This window comes from Leptonychotes weddellii, chromosome 10 (genome assembly GCF_054177405.1).
Source record: "Leptonychotes weddellii isolate Sample4059 chromosome 10, ASM5417740v2, whole genome shotgun sequence".
Taxonomy (NCBI): Eukaryota; Metazoa; Chordata; class Mammalia; order Carnivora; family Phocidae; genus Leptonychotes; species Leptonychotes weddellii.
This window is the reverse complement of record NC_138378.1, coordinates 75352208-75376873: the sequence shown is the minus strand read 5'-3', so window position 1 is coordinate 75376873 and position 24666 is coordinate 75352208. Positions and strand designations below refer to the sequence as shown.

The following is a 24666-nucleotide window of genomic DNA, read 5'->3' as shown; positions in this document are numbered from 1 at the left end:
TAGGATGAAGTGAATGTATGAATAATGGTAATATCTGATGCAAATATTCACCTAGCGGTAATGATTCCTTTATGCCCTGGATTTTCATGCTTTTGTAAAGAACAAAAAGAGGCCCCCAAAATGGGTGAAGGTGGCATTATAGGGATTCCACGAGGCTTTGCTTGCCCTGTCCACCCCTAAGTTGTCCTTGCAGGGGCTACTTAGAGTAACTAGCTGTTCTGTAGTTGGGTTAACTGAAAAAGACCTCAGGATTTTAGAGAGCCTGGTACTATAGATTTCAAAAAGCTGAGAAACCATTTGAAAAGGAATCATTTGCTGGGAGAAATAAGTGTTGCTGTCATCATTGCAAAACAGACAAAAAACCCCAAGGCTCAAATACCCAGGGCCACCTGGATCTGTCCACAAGGCACCAGTGTGTGCCCACTCCTCCGCCACAGGGCTCCGGACAACCAGCCTCACTGCATCTCCCACCCGCAGCCACTGGATTTTCTGGCCGCTTCTCTTTGCCCCCTCCTCCCCTTGTCCCTGCCTTGCTGAGCTCTCACACTCCGTTTCCTGTCTTTGCTTCTGCTGTTTCCTCTGCCTGGAATGCCCTTCGCATTAATTTTCTGGCGTTATGAAAGTAATCCCATTCTTTAACTTTCTCCCACTCATTGAGAAACATTGTTTGAGGGCTGGCTCTGTGCTAGGCGGGTGTGGAACTAGGAAGACACAGGCCCCTTACGAGCTCACAAATTAACACACCTGATTGGGAACTCAGTTACATGAGTTCAAGTTCTGGCCCAGCTATGTATTAGCTGTGAAAGATTGTGTTCTGTTTTGAGTTTATATTTTTTCAGAACTTAAATACTCATATAAGCGAACGAAGCTTGTTCCCAAAAACTTCAAGCAAGTCCCTGAGGGGCCCTCCTCTGTCACTGCAAGGTCCCAGAGACAACCACTTTTTGTTGATTCATTTGCTGTGTTTCAAAATATCATGCTGATATTGCTAGTTCTTGATTTTTTTTCTCCATTTTAGGCATTATATAGTATGGAAAGTAAAAATTTAGCTCTCTTTCATCCCCTGCACGCCCTTCTCCCCAAATACCTGCAATCATGCTCATTTCCCATTCTGCTGCAACAGCAGAAGTTTCTGGCAGTATGTTAGTTACAGTAGTATTAGTTTTTACATGTATGAAAACACTGTTCTTGCAGAATCTTCTGGTGGACTAGGATTACTATTCCTTTTCTGTATAACTCTGTTTTCACTGGAATTAATAATCTTTTTCCATTTTTTGGTCTGTCTTTTCTGTGTACTTTTCAGCAGTTTAACCCCAAACTCTCCCTAGGCTGTAGAAATCATTTTTTCAAAATACTTTTAAATGCATTTATATGTTCTGTTCATTTTATCTTGAAGAGATCTCAATCTCCTAACTCAGTGAAATCTGGTTTGGCTGCTCTCTAGGTCTAGTTTACAGCCTTATCTTGGAATTTCTTAGTCATTCCCTTTGCCTCGCTTTTTTGTTAGATTTCCTGACTCGTTTTTTGTTTTACTTCCTCATTTTGGTCGAGCTTATCCTGTGGTAGCTTCCTTATGTATGGTAGGTAAATTTTTGAGACCTTGCAGGGCTGGAAGTGTCTTTATTTTATGTTCACACATGTGAAACCTTGTGTATAAAATTCTGGCTCAGAAATAATTTCATTCAGATATTTGAAAGCATTGCTATACCGTATTTTAGCTTTCATTGTTGTGGATAGGAAGTCAGAAGTCATTCTAATATCAGCCCTTTGGGTGTGACCCATTATTTTCTCCCTAGAAATTTATCAGTTTCCCCTTTGTTTACAGTGTTCTGAAATATCTTGATGATACACCTTGCTATGTGCATTTATTATTTATTAATAAATGGTGTTCCCATGTAATCTAGAGACTCCTGTCCTTGCATTATGAGGAATTTTAGCTTGTCTCATTTAGTGATTTCCTTTTCTGTCTTCCTTTTGTGTGAAATTGCTGTTATTTTGGATGTTGGTCCTCCTGAATTGATTTTCTAATTTTTTGTGTTTTCTCCCCTTGATTTTTCATATCTTTGGGTGTTTTTCCCCCTCTACATTCCAGCAGATTTCCTCAGCTTTACATTCCAGCCACCCTGTTGAATTTTTTATTTGTCAAGCTTTTTAATTTCTAAGACCTTTCTGTTTGTTTTTGTTTTGTTTTGTTTTTAACTTTGATGAAGTCCAGTTTATCTGTTTTTTTTTTTGGTTTGGTTTGGTTTTGTGTTTTTTGTGGAACATGTTTTTGGTGTCATTTCTAAGAACTCTGCCTACCCCTTGATTCTGAAGATTTTGTCTTCTTTTTTCCTAAAAGTTTTATAGTTTTACGTTTTACATTTAAGTCTGTGATCCATTTTGAGTTAATTTTTATGTAAGGTGTGAAACTTATATTGAGGTTCATTTTTTGCCTATGGGTATCCATTTGCTCCAGCACCCTTTGTTGAAAAGGCTATCTTTCCTCTGTTGAATATGTTTGTCAGAAATCAGTCGGGCATATTTGTGAGGGTCCATCGCCAGACCCTCCTCTGTTCTGTTCCCATTAATCTATATGACTTTCCCTCTACCAAATACCGTACAACCTTGATTACTGTAGCTTTATAATAAGTCTGGAAATCAGACTGACTCCTCCTACTTTTTTTTCCCTAAAATTGTTTTACTTATTCCCATTTTTTTTGTCTTTTCACATAAATTTTAGAATAATTTTTGTCTACAGAATGTCTTGCAAGTATCTTGATAGGAGTTCCATTAAACTTGTATATTTATTTGGGGAGAATTGACATCTTTTCTGTTTAGTTTTCCAATAAATGAACATGGTGCATCTCTCCATTTATTTGTATCTTTGACTTTTTTCATTGACATTAGGTAGACTTTGTACATGTTCTTAGATTTAGACATAGGTTTTTGGTTTTGTTTTGAATGGTTATAAATGGTACTGGATTTTTAATTTTGGTGTCCATGTGTTTATTGCTAGTATGTAAAAAACCAATTCATTTTTATTCAGTCATTCATTCGTTCATTCATTTATTTTAGAGAGCGCCGGTGGGAGTGCGGGGTGGGGCAGAGGGAGAGGGAGAGAGAATCTCAAGCAGACTCTCAGCTGAGCGCAGAGCCCAACATGGGGCTCAGTCCCACGATCCTGAATTCATGACCTGAGCTGAAATCAAGAGTTGGACGCTTAAATGACTGAGTCACCTAGGTGCCCCAACCAACTGATTTTTCTGTGTTTATCTTTTATCCTATAGCCTTGCTAAATTTGTTTACTACTTCTGGAATTTTTTTTTGAAGATTTTATTTATTTCTTTGGGAGAGAAAGAATGAGAGTGAGAGAGAGCATGAGGGGGGGAGGGTCAGAGGGAGAAGCAGGCTCCCCGCTGAGCAGGGATCCCAATGCAGGACTAGATCCTGGGACTCCAGGATCATGACCCAAGCTGGACGCAGCCGCTCAACCAACTGAGCCACCCAGGCACCCCTGGTTCTGGAATTTTTTTCTAGATTCCTTAGGATTTTCTATATAGACCATTGTGTTACCTGCAACGAGAGGCAGTTTTATTTCTTCCTTTCTGATCTGTATCCTATAATTTCCTTTTCTAGCCTTCTTGCATTGGCTAGAATTTGCAATACTATGTTGAGTTAGAATGGTGAGTGGACATCCTTGCCTTATTTCCAATCTTAGGAGGAAAGAATACTTTCCCTATTAAGCATGAGGTTAACTGTAGTTTTTAAAAATAGATTTAAAAAATATGGGCGCCTGGGTGGCTCAGTTGGTTAAGCGACTGCCTTCGGCTCAGGTCATGATCCTGGAGTCCCGGGATCGCGTCCCGCATCGGGCTCCCTGTTCAGCAGGGAGTCTCCTTCTCCCTCTGACCCTCCCCTCTCTCATGCTCTCTCTATCTCATTCTCTCTCTCAAATAAATAAATAAAATCTTAAAAAAATAAAAAAATAAATAAATAAATTTGAGGAAATTTCCCTCTATTCCTATTTTTCTAAGAGTTTTTTATCATGAATGGGTGTTGAAGTTTGTCAGATATTTTTTCTCTGCGTTGATTAATATGCTCATGTGATTTTTCTTCTTTAGCTTTAATATGGTTGGTTATATTGACTGATTTTCAAATATTGAACCAAACTTGCATCCCTGCAATAATCCCTAGTTGGTCATGGTCTATAATTATTTTTACATATTTTTTAATTCTGTTTGTTAACATTTTGGATTTTTACATCTATAGTGAGGGTTAATGGTCTGTAGTTTTGGGAGTTAATTATTAAGCTTTTTCTGGTTTTGGTATTAGGGTAATTCTGGCTTTATAACATGAGTTGGGAGATGGGAAGTGTTCCCTCCTCTTCTGTTTTCTGGAAAAGATTTTGTAGAATTGGTGTTTGTTCTTCTTTAAGCATTTGTTGGAATTCTCCATGAAACCATCTGGGCCTGGGGAGTTCTTTTTTGGCAGTTATTAATTTACAAAATCAGTTTCATTAATACTTACAGGGCTATTAAAATTATCCTTTATATTAGGTGAGTTGTAATAGTTTGTATTTTTGAGGAATTGGTCCGTTTCATTTAAGTTAAGTCAAATTTATGCAGGTAGAGTTAGTTGTTAGTGTTATTCTTGTATTATCCTTTGATGTATGCCAGGTCTGTGGTAAAATCCCCTGATTCATTCCTGATATTGGTAATTTGTATCTTCTTTTTTTCTTTGTTGATATTGCTAGAGGTTTGCCACTTGATGTTTTCAAAGAACGATCGCTTTGTTTAATTGATTTTCTCTATTTTTCCATTTTTTATTTCATTGATTTTTGTTTTTATATTTATTATTTCTTTCTTTCTCCTTGCTTGGGGTTTGTTTTGTTCTTCTTTTCCTAGGTACTTGAGGTGGGAGTTGACACATTGACATATCATTATCCCCTAGAGTTCATAGTTTATTTTAAGGTTTACTCTTGGTATTATACATTGAGTTTGATATTGTATTGTGGGTTTTGACAAATGTATAACATGTATCTACCATTATAGTATCATATGGAATAGTTTCACTGCCCCAGACATTGCCTGTGCTCTGCCTGGTGATCCCACCAAATATCCCAACCCCTGATAACCACTGATTTTTATTTTGCTGTCTCCATAGTTTTGCCCTTTTTAGAATATCATGTAGTTGCAGTCATTCAGTGTGTAACCTTTTCAGATTGGCTTCTTTCACTTAAAATGCATTTAAGTTTCTTCCATGTCTTTTCATGGCTTGATGGCTCATTTCTTTGTAGAGCAGAATAATATTCCATTGTATGGATGTTTCACAGTTTATCCATTCATCTATTGAAGAACATCTTGGTTGCTTCCAAGTTTTAGCAACTATGAATAAAAGCTGCTATAAACATCTGTGTGCAGGTTTTGTGTGGGTATAAATTTTCAACTCAAATATATTGCATAGATTGTCAACTAAGCAATTATTATTTCAAATTTTGAAGATTTCTTTTTGTTTTTAAGCTAGTATTGAAATTTTTATTTTAATTTTACTCTAACATTTAAAAATATTTTTTTTATTGTGGTCAAAACCATGTAACTTAAAATTTACCATCTTAACCATTTCTAAGTGTGCAGTGTTATTAACTGTTGGCACAGTGTTATACAGGGGATCTCTAGAACTTATGTAGCTGTTTTATACACCTCATGTAAGTGGAATCATACAATATTTGTCCTTCTATGACTGGCTTATTTCACTTACTATAATATTCTCATGGTTCATCCATATTGTAGAAATGACAAGATTTCTTTCTTTTTTAAGGTCGAGTCATATTCCATTATAAATATATGCCCCATTTTCTTTAGCCATTTATCCATCAGTGGACGTTTAGGTTGCTTCTTCCCCTTGGTTATTGTGAATAATGTTGCAGTGAACATGGATGTGCAAATATCTCTTCAAGACCTGCTTTTAATTCTTTGGGATATACACGAAGAAGTGGGATTGCTGGGTAATATGGTAATTCTGTGTTTAATTTTCTGTTTTTCACAGTGGCTGTACCAATTTACATTTCTACCAACAGTGTACAAGGGTTCTAATATCTGCACACCCTTGCCAGCACTTGTTATTGTCTCTCTCTCTCTCTCTCTGTGTATGTTGAATAATTATCCCAACAGGCATGAAGTGTTATCTCCTTGTGATTTTGATTTGCATTTTCCTGATGGTTAGTGATGTTGAGCATCATTTCCTATATTTGTTGGCCATTTCTTTGTATAACTTTTAAATATTCTAATTAATGTTATATATATATTAGTTATACATTGTATCTGTGTATATTACATATGTATTTGTTATGTATTATATGTTCATGTTATATATATTTTTTACATATTAATGCGTTATATACATAGATACAGTGTGTGTGTGAAGATGGAAGTCTGGGCTCCCCACTTGGCTTTTGCTGGCATGTCTGCAGGGAGAGGCTGCAGTTTTTTCTGTGATTTTTGGCTGGAATAGAGTAGTTAGTGTCTATGAATTTCTGTCTTGCCAGGCTGTCCTTTTCCTGGGTTTGGCTAGAGAGAGCAAGCTTTTTTTTTTTTTTTTTTTAAGATTTCATTTATTTATCTGACAGAGAGAGACACAGCGAGAGAGGAACACAAGCAGGGGGAGTGGGAGAGAGAGAAGCAGGCTTCCCGCCGAGCAGGGAGCCCGATGCGGGGCTCGATCCCAGGACCCTGGAACCATGACCTGAGCCGAAGGCAGACCCTTAATGACTAAGCCACCCAGGCGCCCTGAGAGAGCAAGCTTTTATTGGGGCTTTTTTTGTCTACACCCATTGGTGTTTTTAACTCACCAGTTGCTTCAGTTTCTAGTCTGGGATATATGGGACAAAAAGAAAACTCAGGCAGCTCACCACCGTTTCATTCATTGGGTTCCAAAGTTTCTAGTCAGGCTGCTTTCTGTCCACATTTCAGACCCTTCTTATTATGCTTTTTAAAATCTATACTAGTGGGGCACCTGGGTGGCTCAGTCGGTTAAGCAGCTGCCTTCAGCTCAGGTCATGATCCCAGGGTCCTGGGATCGAGCCCTGCGTCGGGCTCCCTGCTCAGCGGAGAGCCTGCTTCTCCCTCTCCCTCTGCCTGCCACTCTGCCTACTTGTGCTATCTCTCTGTCAAATAAATAAATTAAAAAAAGATATCTTTAAAATCTATACTAGTGTCCAAAGTATTTAGTTGTTCTTAGAAGCAAGAATAGGCAAAAGCACATCTACTCCATTTTCCTGGAAATGGAAGTCTTCAGTTTGTGCTTTTTAAAAAACAAACTCTTTACATCATTTAGTAAGGCTTTAGAAGGAGGCAGAGATAAAAGCAAGTATTCAACTTAAAAAATTTTTTCCTGCCATTTTAATCAAAAGCTCTATGTGATGTTTTTAACCCTCCTAGGCTCAGACTTCTGTCAGAGAGAGGGCATACCCTAACCCTGCCTCTCTCACACAGTGTCAGAATTGTGAAAGGAATTAGAGGAGGTAACATGTTTTATAACATGCTAGGGCTTGTGTGTTAGGGATCAAAGCAGCAGAGTTCTCTCTGCACTTACAGCAGAGTAAGGATCTGCGTGTTGCACCCACCCAAACTCAAGAATGGTTACTGGTTTCACTAGAGACATTTGATTTTGACATATGTTGTACCATTTACCAGAGTATGGTAGGAGTCCTTTGATAACATCTGGGATGTGGGCCCTGATGGAACCAAAGGGATTTTGGTTTCTGATGGACAATGGGAAGTTGGGTTTTGGACTTCAGATTTCTTTACCTACAGGCAGGAAAAGATGAATTTTCTTCAGACTTAAAGGGATAAGAACTCAAGCTCAAGATGTGCCAAGTGCTGTTCTGTGTTCACATTTCTTGGCCCAGATGGATTACATCTGCAGTGAGCTTGATAGTGAGGACACTGAGCTGCCACCAGTGACGTTTGAAGACTTGCTTTCAACAGAAGAGATATCAGAAGATTTGAGGCAGGAAAATGTTTCCATATTCCTAAAAGAGAGGAAGGTAGATTGTGCACAGTAGGGACATCAGGATTGATGGGGGACAAGAATCTGGAACAGATTATTTAAAAAGATGCTTTGATGCTATTTTTTGTGTAAGAAAAGGTGTGTTGTGTGTGTGTGTGTGTGTACACATACATAATACATACTGTTTGGATTTGCCTGAACAAAACACTGAAAGGATGAGAGAGGAGAGAGGGAGGGAGGGTGAATGGGAGAAAGGGAAAGAAACAGGGAGTGTTTCCTATAGGTGATGAGTACTGGAGTAGAAAATAATTTCCTTTTTTTTTTCTTTTCGAATGTTAGTATATTACTGATTTTAAAAATAAAATAAAATTTTAAGCTGTTTTGTAGTCCGTTGGATAAGTAAGCAGAGATCCAAAGAACTTTAAGGTTGGGTAATAGCAGGCCATGTCATACCAACATCATGGCCTCTTTGGGAAGGTTTCTGGATAAGAAGCTCAGGAGAGTGCACTAGGTCCCGTGTCTATGGATTGTGTCATTTGGGTAAGGACACTCACCAGAGATTTGTGAGCAAGTTGGAGAGTCTAGGCTGGATTCCAGTAGTAATAACTACTGTGTATAATGGTTTCTGACCAGTGGTTTGATATTAATTTGGAGGATGCCTTCTAAGAAAAAAGCCGTATGGCTCACCACTACTTTTATGTTATTTTATATTTGGCAAATATCCTGGTTAAAGAGAAGACACACTTATCAGTTATCTACCTAATATGAAGTTGGAAGATATAACCACTACATTGGGTAATAGAATCAGGATCCAAAATGATCCTTATGAATTGGAGCAATAGACTGATTCTAATGAGATGAAATAACAAGGCAAGGTCATACACTTGAATTTTTATTTTAACAGCTTTACAAGCATAGTTCTGGGAAGGCAGAGATTTAAAGCAGTGTAAAATGGAAAAAGACTTAAGTATTTTAGTGGTCAATTAACTCAATACGAATGTGTAGTGTAATGCAGCTGCCAAAAAAATGCCATTTTTAGCTACATTAATAAAATTAACAATAGGTGATGATGCTGGTGTACTCTGCATGAGTCAGACCATATCTGGAGTATTCCATTCATTTCCTGGGGCCATTCTTGTCAAAGGGATATAGACAAAGTGAAGCATTTAAGTGGTGATGCAACTAAAAAACATGTCTATGAAAGTAGGTATATTTAACCTAGAGAAGAAAAGATTTAGAGTCTAAATAATAATATTTCAATTGTTTAGAAAGTGGAAAAGAAGACTTGCTCTTTTTGCTCTGAAGAGGACAGTCTAGGAACAAGAGGTGGAAGTTTCCAGTTGGATGTAAGGAATAACTCATCAGCAGTACATACAGGCTGTCTGCAGTTGGGTGAGGGTCCAAAGAAGTGACATTATTGTAAGAAAACTGCTTGTCAAAAGACTCTAGCAGGGATTACGATTTGAGCTGCCTGACTGCTCTAGATCAGTGCTACTCAAAGGACCTTGTTTTCTTTTTCTTTTCCCCCTTGTATGTTTATTTTTTCCCTAGCTCGTCATATTACTTTTCTTTGTAAATTGAGATAAAATTCACCCTTTTAAATATAATTCAGTAATTTTTAGTATATTCACAGGGTTATTTACCCATCACCATGTATCTAACTCCAAAACATTTTTTTTTCATCATCTCCAAAGGAGACCTGTCCCTGTTAGCAGTCACTCCTCATGACCCCCTTGCCATAGTCTTTGGCAACCATTAGTCCACTTTCTGGCGTATATTCGGGACTTTTCATATAAATGGAATAATCTAATACATGGCCTCTTATGACTTCTTTCACTTAACGTAATGTTTACGGTTAAACCATCCTGTAGCATGGATGAGTGCCTCATTTATCCATGTGATAGCATGTATGAGTATTTTTTTCCTTTTCATGGCTGCATAATATTCCGTGTGTAGATATCACATTTTGTTTATCCTGATGGACATTTGGATTGTTTCCACTTTTGGGCATTATGAATAGTGCTGCTTAGGACATTTGTGTACAAGTGTTTGTGTGAACATGATGTTTCATTTCCCTTGGGTATATACACAAGGATGAAATTGCTGGGTCAAGTGGTAACTCTGTTTTTTGAAAAAATGCCAAACTGTTTTCCACAGGAGTTGCACTATTTTATATTCTTCCAGCAATATATGAAGGTTCCAGTCTCCACATCCTTGGCAACATTTTTTATTGTTTATATTTTTAATTATAGCCATCCTTGTGGTTTGGAGTGGTATCTCATTGTGGTTTTAATTTGCATTTTCCAAGTGATTAATGGCATTGAACATCTTTTCATGTGCTTATCAGCCATTTGTAATGCTCTTTGGAGAAATGTCCATTCAGATCCTTTGCCAATTTTTACATCATGTTGTCTTCTTATTGTTGAGTTTTAAGGGTTCTTTATATAGCCAGGATACCGGATCCTTATCAGGTGTATGGTTTGCAAATATTTTTTTTTCCATTCTTTGCACTGTCTTTCATTTTCTTAATAGTGTCCTTTGAAGCGCAAAATTTTTTAATTTTGATGAAGTGCAGTTTTTTTTTTTCTTTGATTGCTTGTGCTTCAGGTGTCATATCTAAGAACTATTACCTAATCCAACACCATGATGATTTGTGTGCATATTTTCTTTTGGGCGTTTTTATATCTTTGGTCCATTCTGAATTAATTTTTGTGTATGGTATGAGGTAGGGATCTAAATTTATTCTTTTGCATGAAGATAATCTAGTTGTCCCAGCATCATTTTTTGAAAAGACTGATCTTTCCCTCATTGACTTGTTTTGGCACCCTTGTCAGAAATCAATTGGCTGGGGGCACCTGGGTGGCTCAGTTGTTAAGCATCTGCCTTCGGCTCAGGTCATGATCCCAGGGTCCTGGGATCGAGTTCCGCATCGGGCTCCCTGCTCGGCGGGAAGCCTGCTTCTCCCTCTCCCACTCCCCCCGCTTGTGTTCCTGCTCTCACTATGTCTCTCTCTGTCCAAGAAATAAATAAAATCTTAAAAAAAAAAAAAAAGAAATCAATTGGCTGTAAACGTATGGGTGCTATTCAGAGGATGTTGTGCCAGAATGTAAATCAAGGAACTAGGAAAAGAAACAAGTCAGCTTGGTTAGTTAATTGATTTATGTCCTGGAACAAGCTTCTTATCTCCTTCTGGGCTGGTAACAGTTTACTAACCAGCACATATTTGTGGGCCACATTTTGAGTAGCGCTGCTCTAGATCTTTGCTACTTTAAATGCCACTGAGGAGCAACATCCTGGGCCCTTTCCTAGAGCTACTGGATTAGAATCTGCTTTTAAACAGGATCCCCAGGTGGTTCATATGCCTATTAAAGTTTGAGCAGCACTGTTCTAAATCAGATTTTAGATGACTTTAAAGATCTGTTCAGTAAGTACAGGATTAATTAATGAGTAAGACTCAGGAAAGGGAGAGTCAATGTGAGTATGGGAAGGAGAGTAGTATTTGAGACTTCTTACGTTGCAGAAGCTTAGATACCTTGGCCCTCATTGAACACCAGGGCCAGCCTAGATCTCACAGTGTTTCTTTTCATTGCTGTACTGGACTTGATGTTTTACTGTGCCTGTGAACTCCTTGTGAAGAGAGTTATAACGGAAATTCAGAGTAACTGAGGGGAAAAGGAGCAAAGAAAAGTAAGGCAGAAGACTTTCACAAAGCATCCAGTAGGAGAAGTAAACAAATTTCAGGCCTTAGAACTGGATTCCTTCACCTTTAAGTTAAAAAGAAGCTGAAATTTGCTTAAAAGGGTCTGTGGAACCCTGGTGTGATCCCAGAAATAAGCAGCAATAGTGATGAGTCATAAAAGCAGAAAACATTGAATATTTGAATGGAGGGTCAAAGCAGGTAAATTATCTCTTTGGAAACTTAATCTGTGTAAATGCAAGCGCTATCCATACTGGAAATTGGCAGGTATCCCGCTGACATTCCAAGGAAGGGTGACCTGAGCAAATATATAGGGAAATTAGTTATATACCATACTCATTTTTACTATTGGGAGGTGACTGACATGTTATTAATATGCTCTTTAGAATGCTATCTTCTTTGTTTTCCTGAACTTATATAATAAAGGTTTTTATAGATGTACTTAGGGATTAAGTCCTCCCTTAAGGCCTCAAGATTCTTAACGAGGAATCCTCCTGCTGTAGGAATTTTGAAGATAGGGATAGAATACTGTTTTGTGCTACAAGCATCATTAATTAGGACCCCAGATAAACTTGAGATTTGTGATAACCTGTAAGATCTGGATTGAAGGCATGATTTTCAAATGGCAGCTTTTGCATGTATTTACGAAGAAAGTTTTTTAGCACTACAAACAGTTAAATATATTATTAATATTAATATTAATAAGGCAACTACAAATCATTGAAAATATCTACTTAATAAAGCAGGTCTTCTGGGGCGCCTGGGTGGCTCAGTCGTTAAGCATCTGCCTTCGGCTCAGGTCATGATCCCAGGGTCCTGGGATCGAGCCCCGCATCGGGCTTCCCGCTTGGCGGGAGGCCTGCTTCTCCCTCTTCCACTCCCCCTGCTTGTGTTCCCTCTCTCACTGTGTCTCTCTCTGTCAAATAAATAAATAAAATCTTTAAAAATAAAAAAAAAAAATAAAAAAAATAAAGCAGGTCTTCTAAGAGCACGTTTATGTCAGTACTCTAATCTAAAAATAAAGTTTGTTAATGTTAATTGTAATGTTAATCTAAAAATAAAGTTTAGGGGCACCTGGGTGGCTCAGTCCTTAAGCGTCTGCCTTCGGCTCAGGTCATGATCCCAGGGTCCTGGGATCGAGCCCCGCATTGGGCTCCCTGCTTGGCGGGAAGCCTGCTTCTCCCTCTACCAGTCCCTCTGCTTGTGTTCCCTCTCTCGCTGTGTCTCTCTCTGTCAAATAAATAAATAAAATCTTAAAAAATAAATAAATAAAATAAAAATAAAGTTTAAAATGACAATACACACTCCTTAGACTTATCGCTGTTTAAATCATGTAATATAAACTGATCTGATCTATAATTTAACTGAACATTTCTCACTCCCCTGAAAATCAGGTTTTGGCTTATATTCATCATATAGATTTTTATCTCAGTGTACCCCAAATAATAGTTGTAGCCAAGGGCATCAAGGCATCCTCTTTATATCCTGCCTTTTCCTGAGTAATTGAGCTCCAGTACCGTGTGGGTTTTGTCCCATACCTCTATGTCCATTTCTGTTCTCCAAGCCTGGGACTGTGCTTTTAATGAAAGCTGGGGAATGCTTGGACCTCCTCTGGCCTATTGCTGCTGCAAACTGGGCAGTGCACTCTCAGTGTGAGTCAGTCTCACTTTGCAGTAAGTTTTTCTCTTGACCTTTTCTGCGTTTCACAGCCATTCAAATCGATCTTCTCCATCAGTTGCAGACTAGTGAGGTGTTACTCTAAAATCTGAGATGTTGCTGCATCATCAGGTCGTTAAGTAAGTGCCGTGGTCTCCCTCCAAAGGAGATCTTTTCTGCTTGGACGTCTCTCAGGAACTCTGCAGAAGACAAAATGAAGAGGAATTTGGACTTGAACTGATCAGCAAACAGCTTGGCAACTGTTGTAGGATGCCATCTGCAGATGTTAATTATCCAGTTTGGGTCCTCTAATAGCTCTTGACCTCTTGGCTCTGTCAAATGCTTTTTTTCCCATCCTGATTCTTTATTATTCCTCTTGGGGTGAGACAAATCAGAGGTAGCATTGCTGATTCTTTTTTAAACGGTTAAATGTAGACAGATTACTAATGTGGAAACATTAGTCTTTCATTCCGCCTGTGAACATTTGGAGAACATGATCTTCTGCTCTATTTTGGCTTCAAGAACTCCTCTCCAGTTCTTCCTCCTTCCTCGACTGTGTAAATGAAATCAAGTTTTTGAAGAGTTGGTGATGAGAGTAAAAAGCAGGGGGAAGAACGGGCCTCTGCGACGTGAACCCTGAAATCACGTTCTGTTGTGCAGAACTCGAGAGACTGCTTTTTCTGCCTCATCATCTCCTTTGTTTGTTATCCAAAGTAGTTGCTCTAAGCCTTTTATTTCTCTCATCAAGCTTCTTTCTCATTCCCTTATACTGCAAACATGGTCTTGCTCTCTACCAGAAACAGAACAATAGAACTGAACTCACTGAAGTTCCCTTTCTCCAGCTGTAAACCAATATGCATATCCATCCTCATTTCCTTCCGGCTCCTCTTTCTAAGACCAGTCCCCGCCTTCTCTTCCTGCAGGACTAGGTTCCATCAGTTAACCTTCGTCCTCTCCTGTATGCTGAAGGTTTCTGCTCCTGGCTCCTTCCACTCTCCCATGCTCAGGCCTCTCTCATCCTGAGAATTAATTCCTTCTGGCAATGCTGTTCCTCTCTGGAGCACAGAATGTTCCAGAAGACTCATCTGTAGTCGCCAGCTCTATGTGCTCAACTCTTTGCAAGTCCATTTCTCCCCTCCCCCCACCCCCCCATCTCATCCCTTCTCTGAAACTGTTCTTGCATAGGGCTCCATTGACTTCCCACTGTCAGCTCCAGTGGTCACATTTTTATTTTTGTCTACCTTTCTGAAGCAATAGTCATTCTTACTCCCTCCCTCACAGGAAAGTTCTAATGAATTTTAACTTTGATGCTCAGGGTTCAGGTATATTCTTTTGATACTATGAGATTTCTTCTTGTTTTGGTATATAATTTCAGATTAAAAGAGACTTTATATGTCACTCTAAGCAGCCAAATCTCTAGTTTGTGTAGAGGTAGTTACTGTTTTTATGGCCTGAACTGTCATGTTTGTCTGGTGACTCAGAACCACTTATGTTTCCACTCCCCTCCCCTTTTTTAAAACAAAAGTAAAACAATTTATTAAAACGAGTTTTTTTTAAAATCTTGTATTTGTGCAAAAATCCTTTTACCCAGCTTGCTCACTTTTTCTTTCCCCAACTTACTTCTTGATGACATTGGATTTTAAACATCATCATTACAAAGATTTGCCTCTATGGATGTTGAAATAACTATACCAAGGTGTGAGGCAACTTCTAGGGCCTAAATGGGTCCTGACACATAGGAAGTGCTTAATGTACATTTGTTGACTAAGTGAATTCCATAAGCAGCCCTGAGAGAGCATATGCAGTTCCAACCAGAGAGCTGGAAACATGACCCGTCTTATATTCCATTTGGTTGGCTTGAAAGGCTTAATTATGAGCAAAATGTTTAGGTCTGGATGCCACTGTAGTCTGTTCAAAACTTTGTAAAGCAGTTGTTCTTTTCACATATTTCCTAAAGGGAGAAAAACAGTACAAACAATTTAAAAGTCATGTTGAATTCACTTGTGTATCTACAACCAGGGAAAAACCCCACCAGTTTCATTTTTCTGAATTAAAAATTCACACGTTTAAATACTTCATACTGTCTGGCTCACACTCTCTGCAGTACTTCTGGAGATGGGCGCCTTTGCTCCTGGCTTACATGGAGCACTGATGGAGCGAACAAGCAGGCAGCCTGTGTGCATCAGGTTCCAGAATCTTGTTCAGGCGAGTGCTGTGGTTTAGTAGGATTGTAGAAGCATTTACTGAAGATCTGGCCATGAATCTCAGAGACCACTGGAAACCTGCTCTTGACCCCCCTCTTCAATCTTACCTCTCATTGCGGTTAAGGTCATCTGCATTTAAATTATCTGTGCTAATGGAACCAACGGGCTCATTCTGTCTCTATTGGTATCTGTATCTCATACTATATTTCTCAACTCTTCTTTATAGAGAGACCTTTCGGGGCACAAGAACATTGTCGGTTACATTGACTCCAGTATCAACAATGTGAGCAGTGGTGATGTATGGGAAGTGCTCATTCTGATGGACTTCTGTAGGGGTAAGTATATGACCCACACCTTGAGCTCCCGTTGCTCTGGCACTTTGTCAAGGGCATGGGGCTCATTTCAATTAATGTGCATTGTGCCCTAATGTATGTTGTTCTATTTTTAAAGATGTGCAAAGAAAGATACAGAGCCTGCTCTCACCTCTTGGTTATTCTTACTACGGCAAACAATTTGAAGTGGTAGATAATACAAAACTCCCCTTTTGTTAGCTTTAGGAAGGTTTGGTGCTTGTATATGAATGAGAATGGATGAGGGTGAGAATGAATGTGTTATTTGTGATGCTTTAAAACAAGCGATGAAGGCACATAATAAAGACCCAACTCCAGATGGACCGAAGAAACGATTCAGCCTCCCCACTCCCTCCCTCATGTGTTCTCTTCTCCACCCACACCTCCATCCTTGTGTTATAGGGGAAAATAATCCTTTTCGTCTAATGGAAATGACCTTTCCTCTCCTTGCTTTCGAGCTGTAATTTCCAGTAAGGCTATATTCAAACGATGCTGCTGTGAACAGTGGAGTTAAATAGTTGAAAGCTTGGAGTTTCAAGCAACATTTATCTTGGGAAATACAGACTGTAGCATGACTTGATTCAGAGCTGACTGCATTTCACACAACCAGTTTGGAGGTTTGACTTTTTTGGCCTAAGCAACTGCCACTTACAAGCTTGGGTCACTGCCTCACTGTTTGGTGCCCTGTTTTATAATCACCCTTACTTCCACTGACATTTTCCTTGCCTTTAAAGATACTGTCCATAAATTAAATATGTTGTTAATCCCCAAAATATGATGTTAACCAGTAATTTCAGCCTACTCTGTAACAACTCTTAAGCTGATTTTATAAGACACTACCAAATTTGAACTTGACAGTTTGTTTCCTCCTGTCCATTCCTTTTTGCACGGTAAAATGTTTCGAGACAAGGCAGTGGGAGCATCTGGGGATCTGGATAATTTTGTGTAAGTGAGGTCCTCAGTCTTTTGGTCCTGGAGATGAAATATTGGTGTAGCATTTCTACATCCTCGGCAGCAAGTAGTGAGTGAAGCCAGAGAAACCGAGCCATTCCTAAAGTACAGACTATAAAGCTGTCTTCTTCCTGCTCCTGGGGTCTATTGTGCAGTCTGATTCTTACTAAAAGATGTGGCAGGTTGAACCTGTGGCCTTGTCTCATACAAACGGGGACAGTGTAACCAAGCGGCTATAGCAAGACCAGATTGTCAGTTCTACTGATCTTGAAGATGTCACAAAGGCAGCCCACGTCTGGAGTACTTCATAAAGTAAACTGGTTTTGATGCATTAGAGAAGGACCTGGATTGTAAGAAGATGAATCTGGGTCTGGGAACCAAGACACTTGGGTTGCAGTCGTGGCTCAGCCAGTGACCTCTGTCCAGGTTGCTCCTCTGTGGACAGCCATTCATTGTCTTGGGTAAGTAGTGAGTCTGAATGTTGCTAACCTCTCGCTTGTTCTGTGCCCCCTTGCAGGAGGCCAGGTGGTCAACCTGATGAACCAGCGCCTGCAAACAGGTTTTACGGAGAATGAAGTGCTTCAGATATTTTGTGATACCTGCGAAGCTGTTGCCCGCCTGCATCAGTGCAAAACTCCTATTATCCACCGTGACCTGAAGGTAAAGGCCGCACTGTTTCATTAAGTACATTCCTACAGAGGATTTCCTATCTGCCCCGGGAACGGGGGAGACACTTTGGGGATGTAAGAGAACAGGCGTGGTGACCTGACATTTCTTACATTCTGCTTGGCGAGAGAAGACACAAAGAAAAAAAAGAAAGTACGGTACAGGTATTGCTTTTATTACTTAAGTAGCCTTTAGAAATTCTTTATAATCATCAAATGCCTGAATACATGTTGTTTTTGCTTTTCCTGATGTAGTCCCAAATTTACTTTGTCAGGGGTATGGAAAATGATACACTAATTTAAATGGTTGCAAACAGCGATGCTTGGTTTTTAACGTCTGCTTCATATTTTGCAAAATCCAGTAAGTGATTATTTTAAAAATTTGTTCTGTTAATCACTGTCTTCTTGTCCTGGGCCTTTCCTATTATACAGTCACTTGACAGTGTTTGTCGAATGGACTTGGCACCTGGTTAGGATTCACCAACATGTATGGCACACCAACTATATGCCACGTACCCTACTAGACACTTGACACACACTGTCTCTTGGAGGAAGATGTTCTTCTTTACATTTATAGTTAGGGAAACTCAGGAGTAGAAAGGTTACATGACTTGACTAAGGTCATAAAACCAGGAAGGAGCAGGACCCGAATGTGCTCTTCTGATTCTAAATTACAGTTTCTTTAAGTAACTGTGTTTTGAGAAACCTGCTTCGAGGCTAGTAACTTGGATCCGCATCCCCTGGTGTGCTGATTAAATGTAGGCTACCGGATTCCACATGGAATCTGTCAAGCCGTAACTTTTGTGGCGGTGTCAGGGAAGCCCAGGAATCCATAGCTTAATCATCACCCCACGTGGGTTTTGTATGTTCTAAAGTTTGAGGATCGTAGCAGCCTACTAGCATTTCTGTGTCGAGGTTTTTGTTTGTTTCTTTTAGCTTTTTAAAAAATGGAGATATAATTCATAACCATAAAATTCACCCTCTTAAAGTATACAATTCAATGGCTTTCCCCAAATTTACAAGGCTTTACAACCATCTCCACTGTCTAATTCCAAAGCATTTTATCTCCTGAAAGGAAACCCTGTATCCATCAGCAATCACTCTTCATTCCCACCTCACCCCAGCCCCAGGCAACCGCCAATCTGCTTTCTGTTGCCTGGTCTGTGCATTTCATATAAATGGCTCACAGAATAAGTGGCCTCTTGTATCTGACTTCTTTCACCTAATAATGGTATCAGGGTTCATCTGTGTTGCGGTATGTAGCAGGACCTCATTCCGTTTCATGGCATGATAGTCCTAGTGTGGAGAGACCACATTTTGTTTATCTAGTCATCAGTTGATGGACATTTGAATTGTTTCTACTTCGGATAGTATGAAAAGACTACTGTGAACATCCGTGTACTAGTCTGAAGTGGGTATATGTTTTCAGTTCTCTTGTGTGTACATCTAGGGGTGGAATTGTTGGGTCATGTGGTAACTACAGTTAACTTTTGGAGGAACTGCCAAACTATTTTCCAGAGTGGCTGTACTATATTACATCCCACCAACAATATATGAGGGTTCCAATTTCTCCACATCCTCACCAGCCCTTCTTGTCCTTTTTCATTTTAGCCATCCCAGTCGGTGTAAAGTGGTACATACATATTGGCATTTCTGTACTGAAGCCATTCGCTGATGGGAAGATAGTACATACCTTCAAAAGCCTTAAATAGCTTCTCCAGTGTCCCTCTGCAGTCAGCCCTTTTTCTGAGTAGAAAAGGGAGAATACATTTCAGTAATTATTACAAGTCTAGCATAGTACAAGTACATAATTCTGTGGAGGTGGTACAGGTATAATATGGTTCCTACCCCCAAGATGTTTAAGTGTTGGTGAGAGGATATAAATGAAATGTTCAGACTTGCAACAGTGACAGGTGAAGTATGAAAGTTCTAGAACAAAGTGCTGAACAGCAGAGAATCAAGCTGCTTAATGTATGGTCAGATAGTGGGACCAGGTAATGGAGGTTGGAATCTTCTGGAGTAGTGGGACTTCACAGGCTGGTGGGATATGTATGGGTGGTCACAGACAGGATGAAGGGCATTTTAGATAGAGAGCAGAGCCCGAGGGCTTCCTAGAGAAGGGAACAAGGAGGCTTCAGAGCGTGCTTAAGTGCCTGAGGGGGCATGGAGGTAAGGGCAAGGGGAGGAGGCAGAGATGACCACTGAGCATCCTTGTAGAGAGTGCTATTCCCATGTTCTTAAACAAAATCTTCCTTTATTTTAACTGGATTAAATGAGGCCTCGGTGATGAGTCATTGCAGACCTGTCGATGATACCTACCTAATTTACATATTCCCAGCATATCAGTGACCTGTGGTGCTCCCAGCGCTGCTGTGAGGAGCCTGAAGTCCAGAGCGGAACTCCAGGTCTAGCCCGGGGACAGGGAGGAGGACAGAGCTTGGGCTCCGGCAGTGGGAGCCCCAGACGCTTTCTTCACTGCACTGAACAGTCCCTGAGATATTTTAGCGGAGGAACATGGCCAGAGCGGAATCGGAGGAGAGGCCAGAGCAGGAGTGAGGAAAGGCTGCCGTGTTCTGTTCCCCAGCTTGCCCCCGAGCCCTGTACCCCTCCACCCTCCTCGGTGCTCCAGAGAGTCGGCACAGTGCTGGCAACACAGTGTTGGACTCTGTAGTTGTGTCTTTTTTTTTTTTTTTTTTTTAAGATTTTATTTATTTATTTGACAGAGACACAGCGAGAGAGGGAACACAAGCAGGGGGAGAGTTAGAGGGAGAAACAGGCTTCCCGCTGAGCAGGGAGCCCGATGCGGGGCTCGATCCCAGGACCCTGGGATCAGGACCTGAGCCGAAGGCAGACGCTTAGCGACTGAGCCACCCAGGCACCACTGTAGTTGTGTCTTAATCCGTAGTGGAGACCATCAGGCAAGCAGCCGGCTTGCCGGTAGTGGTTCAGGAGACTGTTGCCATTTCTCCTCTACCTTGGAAATAGTTGTATGTGAATAGGGGGCCCCTGGGAGGAGGCCTCGATTGTAATTGTTCCAGAAGAGTCCTGCCACTGTTGATTTTAGTCAACTCCTGGTTGTTTTGATGGAAGCTTTGCCAAAATCCACATACCCTCCACGCTGTGCCATCTAGCTGCTTTCGTTAGCAAGTGAGCTTTTGTTGGTTTCTGCTCATATGTGCGTGGCAGGCAGTCCCCTTTGCCTGCCACACTGCCAGCCTCCTGAGGCCCAACTGCAAAGTCCCTGTGTACCTCCCTGTTTGCCATCCCGTAGTCTCAGACACTCTGAGCTCCATATCCAGCCACCACAGTGCCAGCAGTAGCCAGGGCCACGAAGTTCTTTATTCCCCTGTTGGCCAGACAGAGTGCTGGTGGCTGGTCTTTAGGTGCTTCTCTGAGCGGGACTTACATCTGGTGAGGTGGCGCCACCGTGAATAAAAGTCGGTAGGACATGAAAGATGTGGCAGGCCAGGCCAGCCGTGGATCCCCTCGTGGGGCCAGTGCCGCCCTGTGTGGGGGTCCATTGTTCATGCAGAACTGAGGGAAGCCCCCTCTTGCCCTGCCCCCCACGTGTGCCGTCTTTCTTTCAAATTCTGTGTAGGAAATAAGTTGAAAGCAGTCCCTGTCTTTAAGCAGCGTATGTTCTAAAAATAACCAGGACAGAAGTTCTGTTCTTCATTGGAGGTCTTTCCTCTAATACATTATTTTAACATTTTCATCACTTCCCTGTTTTGGTTTGTTTTCATTTTTATCTCTCTGAGGAAAGAAAGAGATCATTGCAGATCATGGGGTCATAGAGCTGGGAAGGTCACCTGAGCCAGCCCTCTCCTTTTACCAGTGAGGAAACCTCTGCCCAGAAAGGCTGTGACCTGCACAGCTAATTCTGTGATCAAACCAGAGCAAAGGCCACAGATTTTTACTCCCATTTTGGTTTTTGTTTGGTTGGTTTTGCTCTCTTACACCGTGCTGTTTGTTCAGGTACTTAAGAAAGGGGAAGAAAGGGTTAAGATTTAATAACTGCATTCAGATTGAAAAAGTCATGAATGTCTCCTCTTTTGTCAGAAAAGAGATTTTGATTTCACAAAGTACAATAGGATGAAGATTCTTGTCCCGTTTTTAGAATTGTAAGTTTGAAAACCTTCATTTACCTTATCCTCAGAATTTCTAGTAGTAATAAATTCTGTGACTGAAATGCCCGAATGCCATCTCTGTTTGGGATAATGTCAAGATGAAGGGTCAGTAGGAGGTGGCTTTCCAGACCTTTTAGCTAAAGCTATGAGCAGAGTTTGGGAGTGACGACTTTAATAACCCTCTTAAGCCAGTAGGTTGGGAAGTAAGGTCAGCAGCATTAAACTCTCAAAGAGCTGGAAGACTGTAGGATTGTAAGCAGGGGTAACATCCTAAAGGACTTTGCCAAAAACAAAGTCACCCTGTAAATTCTCTGGAGCTTCCAGAAGATGATGAATGAAGGTCCAGTTGGTTCTCTACCTTCCTAGTCTCACTTAATCCCTCTGGGCCCTACTCTAGCCCTGACCTTAGTCACCTTCCCCCTGGACGATTGCACCTGCTCTCGCTTTCCTCCTTCTCCTCTGTCACTGGCTAACCTTCCTCAAATACTCTTTTTATCTGCTGCTGAGTGGCTCCCAAGGGGACCTTCCCCAGTCTGCCATCTGTCAGCTGCTCTGGTCCTCTTTCCTGCTCCCTTCGCGGTCCCCCGTCTGAGCTGCCCACATTCCATAGTAACTGCATAATGCCCATCAGTGCCGTGGGGAGGGGGTAGCCTCAGCGGTCAAGCAGCCCAAGCCCACATCCTGCCCTACCAGCCTTGTGACCTCAGGCACATTAGGTAACTGGACTCTGTTTTCTCATCTCTTAAGTGGGGGCAATAAGGCTTTGTAAGAATTTCATGAACTACTGTAGGTAAAAGTGCAGGGGGCAGCATCTGGCTCATAGTGAGTGCTGTTAGTTGCTGATACCATTTTTTTTTTTAAAGGATTCATTTGGTTTTTTGTTTTGTTTTGTTTTGTTTTTTGAGAGACAGAGAGCTTGAGCAGAGAGAGGGGCAGAGGGAGAGGGAGAAGCAGACTCCCGCTGAGCAGGGAGCCCGATGCGGGGCTCAGTCCCAGGACCCTGAGATCATGACCTGAGCCGAAGGCAGACGCCCAACCGACTGAGCCACCCAATCTGGTCTCCGCATTCATAAGGGCACTAGTCCAGAGAATGTCCAGCCCTTGTGTCTTCAGTGTCCTTTGCAGCACCAGCCCAGCACAGTGGTGGCCTCTCTGTCTCAGATGCCTCAAGCCTGCTGCCATCTCAGTGCCCTCCTGCTGCCTGTCCTGTGAGAGCCACCTCCTCCCCCAGGTGGTCCACGCCTGCTCCCTCCATTTGGGTCTCTGCTCACCTCATCACAGTGACCTTTCCAACTGTGCTATTTGCAATAGCGTCCCTCTTCACTTCACATGTGTTTAACTTGTTGGGTTTTTTTCCCATAACATTTATCACCACCTGGCATTTACACCTACTTTCTTTCCACTGGACTCAGCTCTGTGAGCAGATGAACCTTGATTTGTTCACAGCCTTATCCCCAGAACCTCTTTGGCATATATTAGGAGTTCGAATGTGGGTGTTTCTCTATTAAATGAATGGTCATAACTTCTTAGGTTTATATAGGGAGATTTATAGTTTGCTTTCACATACATTCTCTTACTTGCTTCATAACAGCAGTGATAGAAATACTATTAGCTTTACTTTGCAGAAGAGAAACAAGACCGAAGAGCTTTAAAGGTTTCTCCGAGGTCAGACATGTGAATAGTCCCTGAGGTCCTGTGACCTCCAAGTCCAGTGTGGTTGTCGCATGCCAGGCCCCGTGTCAAGTGTGTTGTTGATGGTGGCGGCGGTGGTGACAAAGGGCAGCGGCCAGCTTGATCTTGGAGGTTTCCACAGGTGTCCCAAGTCTCCGGGTCAGACTGAGAAGGCGCAGAGGGTGCGGCAGCTGCTGGGGTGGCCCCTGCCAAGCGAGTTCACCTTCACAACCTTGTGACTCTCCCAGCAAACTCACAGAGCTGTGTGAGCAGGGCTTCTGGTTCTTACCTGCATTAGCATTTCTTTGATATTGATAAGGCTTTCCCCTACATTGATAGTTCTGGCTTTGTGTCCACTTTTGTACACACCCTTCATTTTTAACTATTTTTTTTTCCTGCAAATACAGTTTTGTACAATGTTATCTTTATGGGAAGGAGGTAAGCTGAGATGGGGACCAGGCTGATAGAGTATCAACTGAGTATCTGCTGAGTTCTGCCACTCTGGAACTGACCAGAAATACAAACCTAGTTTTTAAGGTGGGGGGGATAAAAACAAAACAGAAACCCTTATGTGCCTCATCATTATTCAGTCTTTGTCTACTTGGTTTGCCTCCTCCCCCCAACCCAGTGATTTTGGTCCCTGGAACTACCTTGTTTGTGTTTTGAAGTGAATTAACTTTTCAGCTTTTTAGATTATACATTCTAGCGTCAGAGGTATAGACACTAATTGGGGAAGGGGCTATGCACGTACAGTAGGTGACACATGGTTTCACATGAGGCCGGGGAGGACGATTGCTGCTGACACTGGATAAGGGATCGAGGGGTACGTGTCGTGTGAAATACCGGACTGGCTATTGCAGGACACGCACGGGCGTAGTATAATTATAGACCAGAGGCTGACGGACTTTTCTGCAAAGGACCAGACAGTAAATATTTTAGGCGTGTCAGCCATATAGTCCCTGTCACAACAGCTTGGCTCTGCCATCGGAGCTCAAAAGCAGGAGCCGTAGACTAGAGGGTAAGTGACGAAAGGGCATGGCTTGCTTTGGTCTGAAGGTCTTACTTGGCCAGCCCCTCACGGACGGTAAGTTCTACAGATTTTATAGGGTGGCCTTGGAAGATTTTACTGAGGATTTATGACACGAGTGAGGCCTAGTAGAATGGCTAAGATTTGACAAGTGGAGCAACTGAATAAAAGGACGAAGCAGGTGATGCAGGGAGTGCTTAAGAGACACTGAGCAAAGCAGCCTGGCTAGTAATTAGACACCTGGTTCCGCATCGACTAGATTCCTACTATGGGGCATTTCTGAACATAAAGGACGAAGGCAGCCCTGCCCTTAAGCTTGTATCCAGTAC

At 41.4% G+C, this 24666-nt stretch overlaps 1 protein-coding gene across 27 annotated transcripts in view; it reads left to right on the top strand.

Moving 5' to 3' along the window:
* Positions 1-24666, top strand: part of AAK1 (AP2 associated kinase 1) — a 170988-nt gene that overhangs the window by 79520 nt on the left and 66802 nt on the right. For all 27 annotated transcript variants that reach the window (XM_081832055.1, XM_081832068.1, XM_081832067.1 and 24 more), the window contains exons 4-5: positions 15773-15881; positions 17365-17507. In XM_081832055.1, coding sequence (XP_081688181.1) covers positions 15773-15881; positions 17365-17507 — 252 coding nt within the window. The remainder of the gene's footprint in view (positions 1-15772; positions 15882-17364; positions 17508-24666) is intronic.